At 18.9% G+C, this 12,561-nt stretch overlaps 3 protein-coding genes across 3 annotated transcripts in view; 1 reads left to right on the top strand and 2 right to left on the bottom strand.

The window, feature by feature from the left end:
• Positions 1–394: 394 nt before the first annotated feature.
• Positions 395–5,694, top strand: PF3D7_1432300 (conserved Plasmodium protein, unknown function; the record flags this gene model as incomplete). Its single annotated transcript, XM_001348442.2, has 3 exons — positions 395–2,962; positions 3,138–5,322; positions 5,528–5,694. The coding sequence occupies 3 exons, from the start codon at positions 395–397 to the stop codon at positions 5,692–5,694; spliced, it is 4,920 nt and encodes a 1,639-aa protein (XP_001348478.2).
• Positions 5,695–6,050: 356 nt separating this feature from the next.
• On the bottom strand, positions 6,051–11,236 carry PF3D7_1432200 (conserved Plasmodium protein, unknown function; the record flags this gene model as incomplete). Its single annotated transcript, XM_001348441.2, has 2 exons — positions 6,051–8,210; positions 8,384–11,236. 2 exons carry the CDS (start codon positions 11,234–11,236, stop codon positions 6,051–6,053), a joined length of 5,013 nt encoding a protein of 1,670 aa, XP_001348477.2.
• A 999-nt stretch (positions 11,237–12,235) lies between these two features.
• Positions 12,236–12,561, bottom strand: part of PF3D7_1432100 (voltage-dependent anion-selective channel protein, putative) — a gene marked incomplete at both ends in the record, with an annotated part of 1,919 nt that continues 1,593 nt past the window's right edge. Inside the window, 2 exons of the mRNA XM_001348439.1 lie at positions 12,236–12,304; positions 12,469–12,561. The exon at positions 12,469–12,561 is cut by the window's right edge and continues 166 nt beyond it. Of these exons, the coding sequence (XP_001348475.1) occupies positions 12,236–12,304; positions 12,469–12,561 (162 nt within the window). The remainder of the gene's footprint in view (positions 12,305–12,468) is intronic.

Below are 12,561 nucleotides of genomic sequence, written 5' to 3'. Positions count from 1 at the left end.
TATATATATATATATATATATATAATATATTGTTATAATAAAAAATAAATTATTTCATTTGAATTGATATGTTAAATTCAATATGAATGTATTTATTTAAATTATGTAATTTTATTTTATGATAATTATTATTTATTTATTTTATTTATTTATTTTATTTATTTATTTTATTTATTTATTTATTTATTTATTTATTATTTTATTTTTTTTTTTTGGTATTTTTTTTTTTTTTTCCTGATAAGTCAAATGGGGAATCATACTGAACTTATTTGAAATAATTCATTTAATTAAGAAAAAAATAAAATTATAATAATATATATATATTATCGATTTGTTCCCCTTTTTTTTTTTTTTTTTTTTTTTTTTTTCCTTATATTTTGATTTTATTTTGCGTATGGAAGAAATTGAAGAAAAATATAAAATAATAATCGACGCTTTATATGATACCTGGTCTAATGACCATGATAAAAGAAAGGAATCAGAAAAGATTTTATATGAAATAGAAAAAGACGAGAAATTCATCATATGTCTGTTTGATATATATACCTCTAAAAGTATTCATTATAATATTAGGAAATTAGGTATAATATATTGTAAGAATTTGATAGTACGTTATTGGAATAATAGAGATGGATTTCATTATAGTGACAATACAAAAAAAATAATAAAAAAGAAAATACTGGATATATTAAATAATGTAGAATATTTAAATAATTATCGTGAGTTCAGTATTTTATTAAAAAGGATATCTAGATATGAATTGGTTCATAATTATCCTGAATTATTAGATTGTCTATTATATAATATTAATATACATAAAACAAATATTAATAATATATATATATATATCTATTTACTTTATAAAATATTAAGAGAACAATATAGTAAAAAATTGTTTAAAGATAAAAAAGAAACATTTGATATTTCTGAAAAGTTTATCAAATCTCTTGAATTTTTTTGGAATAATTCTATTAATTTATATTTCCAAAATAATGCAACTGATATTTTTTGTATGTGTAATGATGAAAAAAATTGTAATAAATGTAAAAATTTAAATTCATTAATTAATTTATATGAAAAACAATTATTTGTTTCAAATGTCGATGATACTATTAGAAATGAAGGAACCGCGAATGAGAATATTCCTGAGGATGAAAATTATTATATACATGATAAAAAGATACATATGATGAAATATTTAGATAGTATAATTCTTAATTTAATTATTAATAGGAACGACATAAAAAAGGTTAATAATTATGTGAATTCAAAAATGTCAAAGGAAAATAAAGGGGATCAAGAGAATAAAGTGGATCAAGAATATAAAGTGGATCAAGAATATAAAGTGGATGCAGAATATAAAGTGGATCAAGAATATAAAGTGGATGCAGAATATAAAGTGGATCCAGAATTTAAAGTGGATCAAGAATATAAAGTGGATGCAGAATATAAGGTAGATTCAGAATATAAAGAGTGTAAGGAAAATTACAAAAATAAGGAAAGTCCAAATAGTAGTAATAATACTACTACTACTAATAATAATAATAATAATAATAACAATAATAATAATAATGTTAATGTTAATGTTAATGATACCGATTTGAATATAAGAACCAATTTTTTGAATGCCTTTATCAACAAAATCATATACTACTTAAAATTTATTAACAACAATTCTGCAAGCTATTATTTAAAATATTTGAAATTTTTATTGACTTCCTTTTTCCTTATGATAGAATTTCATACTTCTTTCCACGTTTACTTAAAAAAAGACATAACAGAGAAGTTAATATGTTTATTTTTAAAAAAAAATTTAAGTTTAAATAATTATACGAATGATTATGAACATAAGTTTATAGAGATAGTAAATTTGTGTATATCTATTTTGAAGTCCATTTTTTATCATTTCTGTTTAAATCAATATAACTTAATAAAACAAAAAAAAGTAAGAGAAAATTATATAAATGTAAAAAATATAATGTGTAATAAAAATATTAATATAGAAAATTACAATGTAAATACGTTAGAATCTAAAATAATTAACAATTTTATGATTAATGTAAAAAGTATGGAAAATGAGAATAATATTCTTTTTAATAAAAATTTATCATTAAAAGATATCTTAACATATATAAGAGAAGAAGTAAAACAGGCTTTATCAAATGATGAATTTATATTAATTCATAATGAAAAGGCTTTAGAAATATTTTATTTTTTAAGAATATATTGTATTAATATTTCCTCAGAACAAATAATTGAGGTTACATTAAATATTAGAGATGATTATGAAACAGAAGAAAATATATTTTATAATAATGCAAAAGATTGTATTATTGAACTTTCTTCTGAACCTTTTTTATTTTCCATATTTCATCATTTCTTTGAACCATTAATTAATTCATTTCATAATTATGTCCACTTTTTAAAAGGTTTACCAGTACATTTAAAAAATATACAAATACCAGAATTTTCATCAGCAATTATACAGTTAGATGGATATTTAAATATTTATTATATTTTATATCCATCATTTCATAAAAAAATAAAAATTGAACATATTTTATGTATGATACGATTCTTTATGGATTTCTTAAATATTAAATATACACACCCTTTAATTAGTTATCGTATAGCTTTAATAATAAAAATATGGACTAAGTGTTATAAAACATCATTTCCATTTATAGAGGATCTTATATTACTTATATATGAAAATATTCGCTTTTTATATATACAACTATTACAAAAAAATGTGGTTTCATTAATCACAGAAAATATCCCTTCTTATGTTAATGATATGACGTTTCAACATTATGCTATAAAATCAGTCAATTTTCTACCTATACTTTTTTTCAAATTTATATCTTTATTTAAGTATTTTTTCAAGTATGAGTATGTATACAAAAATTATGATTACATAAATGAGTTTCTGGTTTCCTGTCTGATAAATGTGTTGACTAAGGTAAGTGTGTATGAATAAAAATTAACACAAATTATTACATACAATAGGATATAAAATGTATAATTTATATTTTATTGTGTCATGGAGCATATAATGGTGTGTAATACTTTTTATATTTTTATATTTTTATATTTTTATTATTTTTTTATTTTTTTATTTTATTTTTTCCATTTAGATAACTTATCCGAAAAATATCCAAAAGATTTTAAAGATCCTTAGTCATATTGTATTTATGAGTAATAAGGAAAAGGACATAACCATATTCAAGGATAACTACAACTTTTTATTAGATTTATACATGAATAGCAATATATCAATTAAAGAGTATATCTTAAATATCCTAGTACAAATATTAAATAAGAATTATGAATATGTAGGTAGTTTGGTAGAATATATGAACAAAGAAAATTATCATAATGATAATAACAAAGTAGGTGTTAACGAAAAAGTATGTGATGATATCGTTTTATTTTATTTTAGTTATGATATAATATTATATACATTATCTGCAAAGATAGAAAAACAACCATTTAAAGATAATATAATTTTTAACCATCCACATATTCCAAGTGAATATAAAGCTAATCACAATATTAATAATGATATAACTAGTGATATAAATAGTGATGTGAATAATAATATTAATAACTTTCAGTTCAATAATATTTATAATAATTTAATAAATTTTCCATACATTAAAGAAATAAATCTAGATATTGATAAGACAATAAGTGATAACTTTTATTCGTTGTGGATATGTATCCTAAAATTAATATACAAAATGTTTCATCAAAAAAAAGAAGAAATAGTAAAGAAGATATGTTCTTTTTATATAGCAACTATTAATTATTTATATGAATATTTTAAAAATCAGACATTAGGAAAAATATCATATGAACTATCAAATTTGTGTTTAGATGTTGTTATTGAATATATGTGTTTATTTATTATTCATGAAACACATAATTTTTATTTAACATATGAATCTATAAATATTAAAATGTTAACTAACGATATAATCAAAAGTACTATTTTAAAAGTGGTTGAATTTAATTTTATTTTAAATGATGAAATAAAAATAGAAAAATGTATATATATATTACACCTCTGTTTAAGTATATACAAAAATGATATGAAAAATGAAAAATCAATTATATACACATATATAGCTCAATTTGTAATTATATATTTATTAAAAGTTTTATTGAAATATTTTAGTAAATATTTCAATTTCTATAATTACATCCAACAAAATCAAAACAAAAGGGCTGAACGAAATGATGCAAATAAAAATTATAATCTTCATAGTAATAATAATAATAATTTTAATGATGATGTTCAAAAAAACGGTAACGTAATTTTTGATGAATATAAAACTATAGGGGAAGAAAAATCGAATAGAAATAAAAATAATATACCAGATATATCATTTGACCTACAAGGTAATAATACAAATAATTATTATTTGAATCATTTCAAGAATGATGTAAATAATAATGATAATGATGATAATAATAACAATAAAAATAATGACAATAATAATGATGATAATAATAATAATAATAATAATAATAATAATAATAATAATAGTAGTAGTAATAGTGAACAAATAAATAATAAATTGAATCAATGTAATAAAAATCATATTAAATACATATATGATAATATTATAAATTATCAACATGATGAAAATTTTTTAAATGAATTTACGCATTTTCAAAATGATGTCAAAAAACTCTTCAATATAAATTATATAAATGATTATGATATTACTAAAACTTTTCTTAATTTTAATTTTTCAACAATTAATGAAGATAATTATAGCTATATAAATAAACATAGCGTCTTTACTTTAATTTCTATTTTATCTTTATATGAACCAAACTATCTAAATTATATTTTAATTACATTCTTAACATATTTCAAAATTAATATCCCTATCTTTATCTTTTCCTTTTTCTACCAATCACAATATATTCATAATAAAAATATACTCAATTCATTACTTATTTTTATTTATATATTAACACAAAATTATATATTAACACCATTCCCATCCATTTTTCTTCAAACAAATTTCCCAAGTATAACAAATACTCAAAGTTTTGAAAAATTAATGTACGATACAAATAAAAATAATCATTTGTTTACGTGCAACAAGGATGAACATACTTTGTTAATCATAGAAATATTGAAATTAATAAATAATATCCTAAATACAAATAAAGATATTTATATAGAGAAAAAAAATATCCTTCACCTCAGTACCATATCCACTAATTTAAATGGAACCAAAATATTCCACTCTTATAATTATAATTACATCCTCAGAAAAGTATTGAAATATGACGATTTTGCTAGTTAGCCCAAAAAAAAAAAAAAAAAAAAAAAATAAATAAATAAATAAATTAATAGATGGCTAGTTAGCCAAAAAAAAAAAAAAAAAAAAAAAAAAAAGAAACATACAACTATCATCTTTTACATACATTTAACATAATTTTTATATAATATATTTCTTTTTATTTTATTTTAATTATTATTATTTTTTTTTTTTTTCCTTTTTAGATATATGTAGCAGAGCTCTAGATAATATATTGACATATTTAATTGATACCAATAATGTAGAAGATAACAATAGAAAAAATATAATTGTGAATTATTTGAAAGATAACATTGATGATATGAATAGTGCTATTGTTGATATGTATAAAAAGTATAAAAATTTTTTTTAATAGGATTTATATATGTTCAAATATGAAAAGGTGAATAATAACAGCACAAATGAAACTAATTTTGTATAAAAAAAAAAATAAAAAAAAATAAAACATACATATATATATATATATATATAATAAAATAATAATATTAATAAATGTTCATATGTTCCGAAGGTTGTACACACATAGAAATATACATACATATATATGTTTATATTCGTATGTATTCATTTTGATTTATTATATTATATTATGTTATATTTTTTTTATAATTATTATATAAAAAGGAAGTTATTCTACATACTCACATATTTCTTATCCACATACATACACATTCAATATTTTATCCACATCTTAATGGTGAAGAAATATTAACAGTGTTGTTTTATAAAATTGAAGCATTCACAAATATTACACATGTAATAGATATATAACAACTGTAAAATCATATTACGAGAATAGTTTTCCTTTTTTACATTATGAATTTGATGAAGTTTGTTATATTCAGAATTATTAGTGAAGATAAAATCATCATGGATATATAGAAGGAAACATATGTAAGGATTTTTTTGAAACAAGTGTGTAATTATATTATGTGAATAATGGTTTACGTTTGTATTAAAAAAGTAGGATTGAATATAGTTTATAAAAATATTATCAAAATTTTGCTTCTTTTTAAATTCGTTAAAATAATTAACATTATTTTTCTTTTTCAAAATATACAATATTGGAATGTTTATATCAACTAAGGTAAAATGTAAAATTTTTTTTTTTGGAATGTTTATATTTTCATCAGATGTTAAAAATAGTTCAAGTTGTATGAGAAATATGATGGATGACTTTTTAAATTTATTCATATTATTAAAGTTTATGTATTTATTTATATTCTTTATATTTTTTATATCCATACCATATGAGGGAAGAAAAGGGTTCGTTTTATCTTCATCATAATATGTATGGTCTATATTATTTTCATCATATAGATTATTTTTTCTGTCTTGGAAAGAGTCCTCATTCTCTTTACATTTGTTCATATCTTCTTTTTGTATTATTTTTTCGTTTATTTTATGATTTGTATTATTATCATAATTATTAATTAACATAATTTCTACTTTATGTTCTTTTTTATGTATGTCATTCTTTTGATAATATAAATTCGTTTCATTTCTGAATAAACATTTATTAATGTTGTAAATTTTTTTTTTTTTCTGTGCATAAATATTTAATGTTAAATTATATTTTTCATTAGAATATTTTTGATTTAATTTATTATTTAATTCATTTATAATTTTTTTGAAAAGAGTTTTTTTTTTATATTTTATATTTTTTTCTTGATTCTTTCTATTTTTAGATGACAAAATGTTCTTTCCTTTTTTGTCTGAATATTTTTTTTTTTTTTTTTTTTTTCTGTTCATACATTTTTGTGAACATTTATTAATATGTTGTACACTATTAATTTTATATTCATTTATATGTTGATGATTTTCCTCATTATTATTTATAAAATTTTTTTTTTCCTCATTTTTTTTGTGTAATTGATGTTTGATATATGTATTTATTTTTGTTTTATCTACATTCATAAAATAATCATGAAAGGAATTAAAAAACGATATTTTTTTCTTATTTTTTAAATAATTAATAGAAAAGTTGAATAAGACAACATTGTTTTTATTAACAAAATTATGAATATATTTATTTATAATTTTATTTGAAATAAAATGTTTAAAATAAATATTATTTATATAGATAAGATCAAAATTATATGGTTCGTTAAAAAGTTGTAAACAATTTTTATTAATTATTTGAACTTTATTATTATTATTTATTAGGAAATTATTCATATTTTTTTTTCTAATATTTAATATGCATATGATTTCTGGTCTTATATCATTACGTGATAAAATATGATCACATTTCTCTACATTTTTTTCTTTCCATTTTGTAATTTCATTTGATTTTGTTGTTTTATTATTTTTATTATGATTATATTGATCATCATTAAAATGGTTATATAATTTTTTTATTTCTTTATCGTATAGAAACATTTTGATTTTCTTCAAGATATGAAATAAATCAAGTTGATTTAAATTTTTATTTTTATTAAATGTATCATATAAAAATAATAATATATTAAGAACTGAATTTATATTTTCTTTCAATAACTCATAATTCTCATTTAATTTGTTTATTGAAATGTTTCTTTTTTTTTTCTGTCTTAATAAAGATTTATCATTTCTAAATATATTATTTTTTAAATAATAGTTAATAAGAATATTATTATTTTTTTCATATGTATTATTTTGTAAGGATACTTCTTCTATCAACTCACCAAATTCATTAATTATTTTATATACTTCCATATTTTTTGGCATGTTGTCAAAATTTTTTATTTTTTGTTCTAATAATAATTGTACTTTGTTTAGTAGTTTAAATTTCAAATATATATTTTTGTTTAAGTCATATTCGTTTGCTTCTTTTCCATAGTGTATTCTAAATCTCCTCTTGAAGTGTTCAACATCATTCTCTGTTTTCTTCAAAAATATAAAATAATATATAAAAAAAATATATAACACATATATGAAACTAAAGGGAAATATTATATATATAAATATATATATATATATATATATATATATATATATATATATATATTATGGAGTCATTTTTTTTTTTTTTTTTTTTTTTTTTTTTTTTTTATTATTACCTTATAATTTTGATATAATTTGTGTATTTCCTTTTCTTGCCTTTGTAAATATTTTATATAATACAAAATCAAATCACCATTTGCATAATACTTTCGAATAGTGTTGTTAAAATTTAGTTCATTTAATTTTATATGAGTATTTTTAAATTCGTTAAAAGAAAATTTGATTTTTTTATTTTTCAATTTCTCAATATGAGATATAATTGTTTTACTAAAAGTATAAAAAAAATTTTCAACTGAATCTTTGGAATTACCTTTGTCTTTGTTCTTATATAATTTATTTCTTATATTAATAGACTTTTTTTTATTGAAAATATCTTTATTTTTTTTTTCTACTATTAATATATCTTTGTTTCTTTTTTCTGAACATATTTCTTCTTTTTTATCTTCTTTTTTTTTATTATTAATATGTACTGTATTTAAATTTATATTGTTTTCTTTATCATTTTTATTTGGATTATCCAAATTATTTATTTTGTCCACTATATCTTTAACATTCACCACATTTATTTCGTCCACTATATCTTTAACATTCACCACATTTATTTTGTCCACTATATCTTTAACATTAACCACATTTATTTTATCATTCACCTCCTTTTCAACAACTTTGTCATCTTTAATTATTGTATCATTTTCTATGTGCTTCATTTCTTTCTCCTTTATTATTTGTTCTTTTTCTTTATTTGTTTCTACATTTTTCATTATGTAATTTTCTTTTTTGTTGTTTCTTTCTCCCATCATAATGTCTTCTTTTATTTCTTGGATAATATTATATTCCTCTTGTGCGTCTTTATTTTGTATGCTGTTTAGTTCTTCAAATGTTTGCTCTCCTATGTGCTTTTTATTTTTACCTTCAAAGTTTTTTATTTGGTAATATTCATTTACTTTATTTGTATATTCGTCATGTAATTCATTTTGTGTATTAACACACATATTATGATTTATATTATCTTTTATATTATTATTTACATGATCACTTAAATGGCTGTTCATATGATTAATAACATGATCATTTTCTTTTGTATTTACTATTTTAAGTTGTATTTCATTTTTATATTTTTCTTCATCATCAAATTCATGTTTATCATCATGAAATTCGTTTCTCATATTTTTTTCCATGTTCATTTTATTTTTATGTTTATCCTTTTGTATAATTTGAAGTAATTGAGAAAATGGAAAAGTATATCTAGCCAAAACAAAATTATTCGATATAACTATTTGTTGATGAATAGTAAAATAATAATAAAGATATTTAAAACAATAATTCATATTTATAAAATAATTTAAGAATATGTCAGAATTAAAATGATCACTAAACTTATATTTATACAATTCCATAAATATATGTAATTCTTTTTTAACAATATTCATATTTCTCTTATCTTCTTTTTTTAAATTAATCATGTCAAAAGAATTACATATAACACATTTATTCACAAACTCAAACGGGAAATAACATTTAAAACATGAAATACATATAATTGTATTGATACCAATTAAATTTAATAATATATCAAAACAACATATACATAAAGGTTTTATTTTATTAGACGTTACTTTTATTATTTTATCGATCAAATATATTCTTGCACAACAAATACAAGATAAATTATTATTATAAGGAAATGTATTTTGTGTATGGCTTATGAATATTTCATTACTTTTTTTTTTTAAATCACAATTTTTTTGAAATACCATCTCTCTTGGTTTCTCTACATTTTCTTCAGAACAACATGTCCAAAATAAATTATGGTCTGTTTCATTTTTATTAATATAATGGTTTTCTAATAAAGATGTTGATAAATTATTTTGTTCGTAATTTAGGTGTTCATATAATTTCTGTATATCTTTTTTATAATGATGAATATTATAATCATTTATATTATTATTCTCATAATTTAAATGATCTTTATAATTGATATAATTATAATTCATATTATCATACTCTTTTATATTATTATCATTACATATGCTTTTTATATTTACACTCCTCTTTATTTTTTTTTTTCTTTTTTTCTCCTTTATTTTTTTCTCCTTTCTTTTTTTCTCCTTTCTTTTTTTTGTCTTTTTTATTTGTCTTTTGTAATAAATCATATCTTTCATCTTTCTTATATAGTTCTCAATATTTTTTGTCATCCTTTTTAAGTACTCCTCATCATTAACATCATCACCATTTTTACAATAAGCACTTTTGTGTTCCTTATTATAATCATGTTTTTTTTTTTTTACAATGTGGTTAGGATGTTTATGAAAATTCATTCTGTGTATCCACATGTCTTTATCATCATTCTTGTTACAGCTCCATTTTTTATATAAACTCCCATGCGTTCTTATATCCCATTTTTTTCTTTCCTTACGAGAAGATAAGGTAACAGAGGAAGCATAAGAAAATGTCGACGAAGGAGGACATGAAGATGATGAGAAGGATGACTTATGTGACGACAAATCAAAGGATGATTTTTGCGACGACAAATCGAAGGATGACTTATGCGACGACAAATCGAAGGATGACTTATGCGACGACACATCAAAGGATGACTTATGCGACGACACATCAAAGGATGACTTATGCGACGACAAATCGAAGGACGCATTATTTGATAATCCTTTACATGGTCGATACGATGATATTGATGAGAAATAAGGTGATTTAAGCAAAGAAGATAAACGAGAGGTACCTTTTAAGAAATCGTCATATTTATTTATTTCTTCTTCATCACATTTTTCATCTAACGATGAACAAGATGATGTACATAAAATATTATCACAACAAGATACGGTTGTATCATTTGAAATAATATCATTATTTTTATTCAGGATTTTTTTTATCAGCACATATTTCTCTTTCATATTTTTCTATACGAATAAATTGGTTCCTAGTCTGGTTTATAAGAAATGTATAAAAATATATAAACATAAATATATAAATGTATAAATAAATAAATAAATATATATATAAATTTTTTTTTTTTTTATTTTAATTAGAATTGTCCTACTCCGTTTAAGCATAATATAATAAATATACCAAACAAAAAAATAATCAAATAAACACAATAATAATTATTATAAAAAAAAATATATATCAAAATATTACAATAAATCAAATGAATAAATAAAGAAAAATATAAAGTACAAAAATAAAAAAAATATAAAAATAAATTACATTAAAAAAATTATATATATACAATTATTTTAATTTTATAAAGACAAGTATTCCTTTTGCACACCTTTCTGCACCTTATATATACATATATATATATATATATATATAATATAATATAATATAATATAATATAATATAATATTATTTATAAATTGAAAAACCATTCAAAAATACCTTCTCCCTAATTTAGTCTTAATTATAAATAACACATATATAAAACAAAAAAAATAAAATAAATAATAAATATATATATATATATATATATATATATATATATATATAACATATACATGCCAAAAGGAATAATTTTAAAGACACATTTTTCACAAATAATTTTTTTAATATTTCAAAAAAATAAAATAAGAAAAAAAAAAAAGAAATTATATATATATATATATAATACATATATATTCTATATAAAAAGAAAAATTTTTATTTCCGTACAATTTAAATGTTTTTATAAAAAAAAAAAAAAAAAAAAAAAAATCTAATTCTTCCTTAATAAATAAAAACAAATAAGAATATAATATATAAACATATATATTATAAATATAAATAATAAGATATAAAATGCCCTTGTTTAATTATAGACAGTAAAAAAAAAAAAAATATAATAATAATAATAAATAAAAAAAAAGAATTGGGTTATATTAAAAATAAATGAATAAAATAAACAATTATTTTCTTTATGATTTTAAATAAAGTTTCATTCCAAATTTGGTGTTGTCTGGCAAGGACATTTTAGAAATATCAACCTGTAAATATAAAATAAAAATATATAATTAAATAAATATATATATATATATATATATATGTATATTTATACGTGTGTATTAAATAATGCATATAAATTATATCAATGAAAAAAAATTCATATATTTTTTTTCTTTCTATTTATAAAACTTTATTTTTTTTTTACCTGTGAACCTAGAGTTATTGTCACAAATTCATTATATTTGTGTGTTAAAGACAAGGCAACTTTAGTATCGTTGCTAATTTTGGTTTTTACAAA

This window comes from Plasmodium falciparum, assembly GCF_000002765.6.
Source record: "Plasmodium falciparum 3D7 genome assembly, chromosome: 14".
NCBI lineage: Eukaryota > Apicomplexa > Aconoidasida > Haemosporida > Plasmodiidae > Plasmodium > Plasmodium falciparum.
Note: the sequence above shows the minus strand (reverse complement) of the source record. Positions and strands in the feature narration are given on the sequence as shown.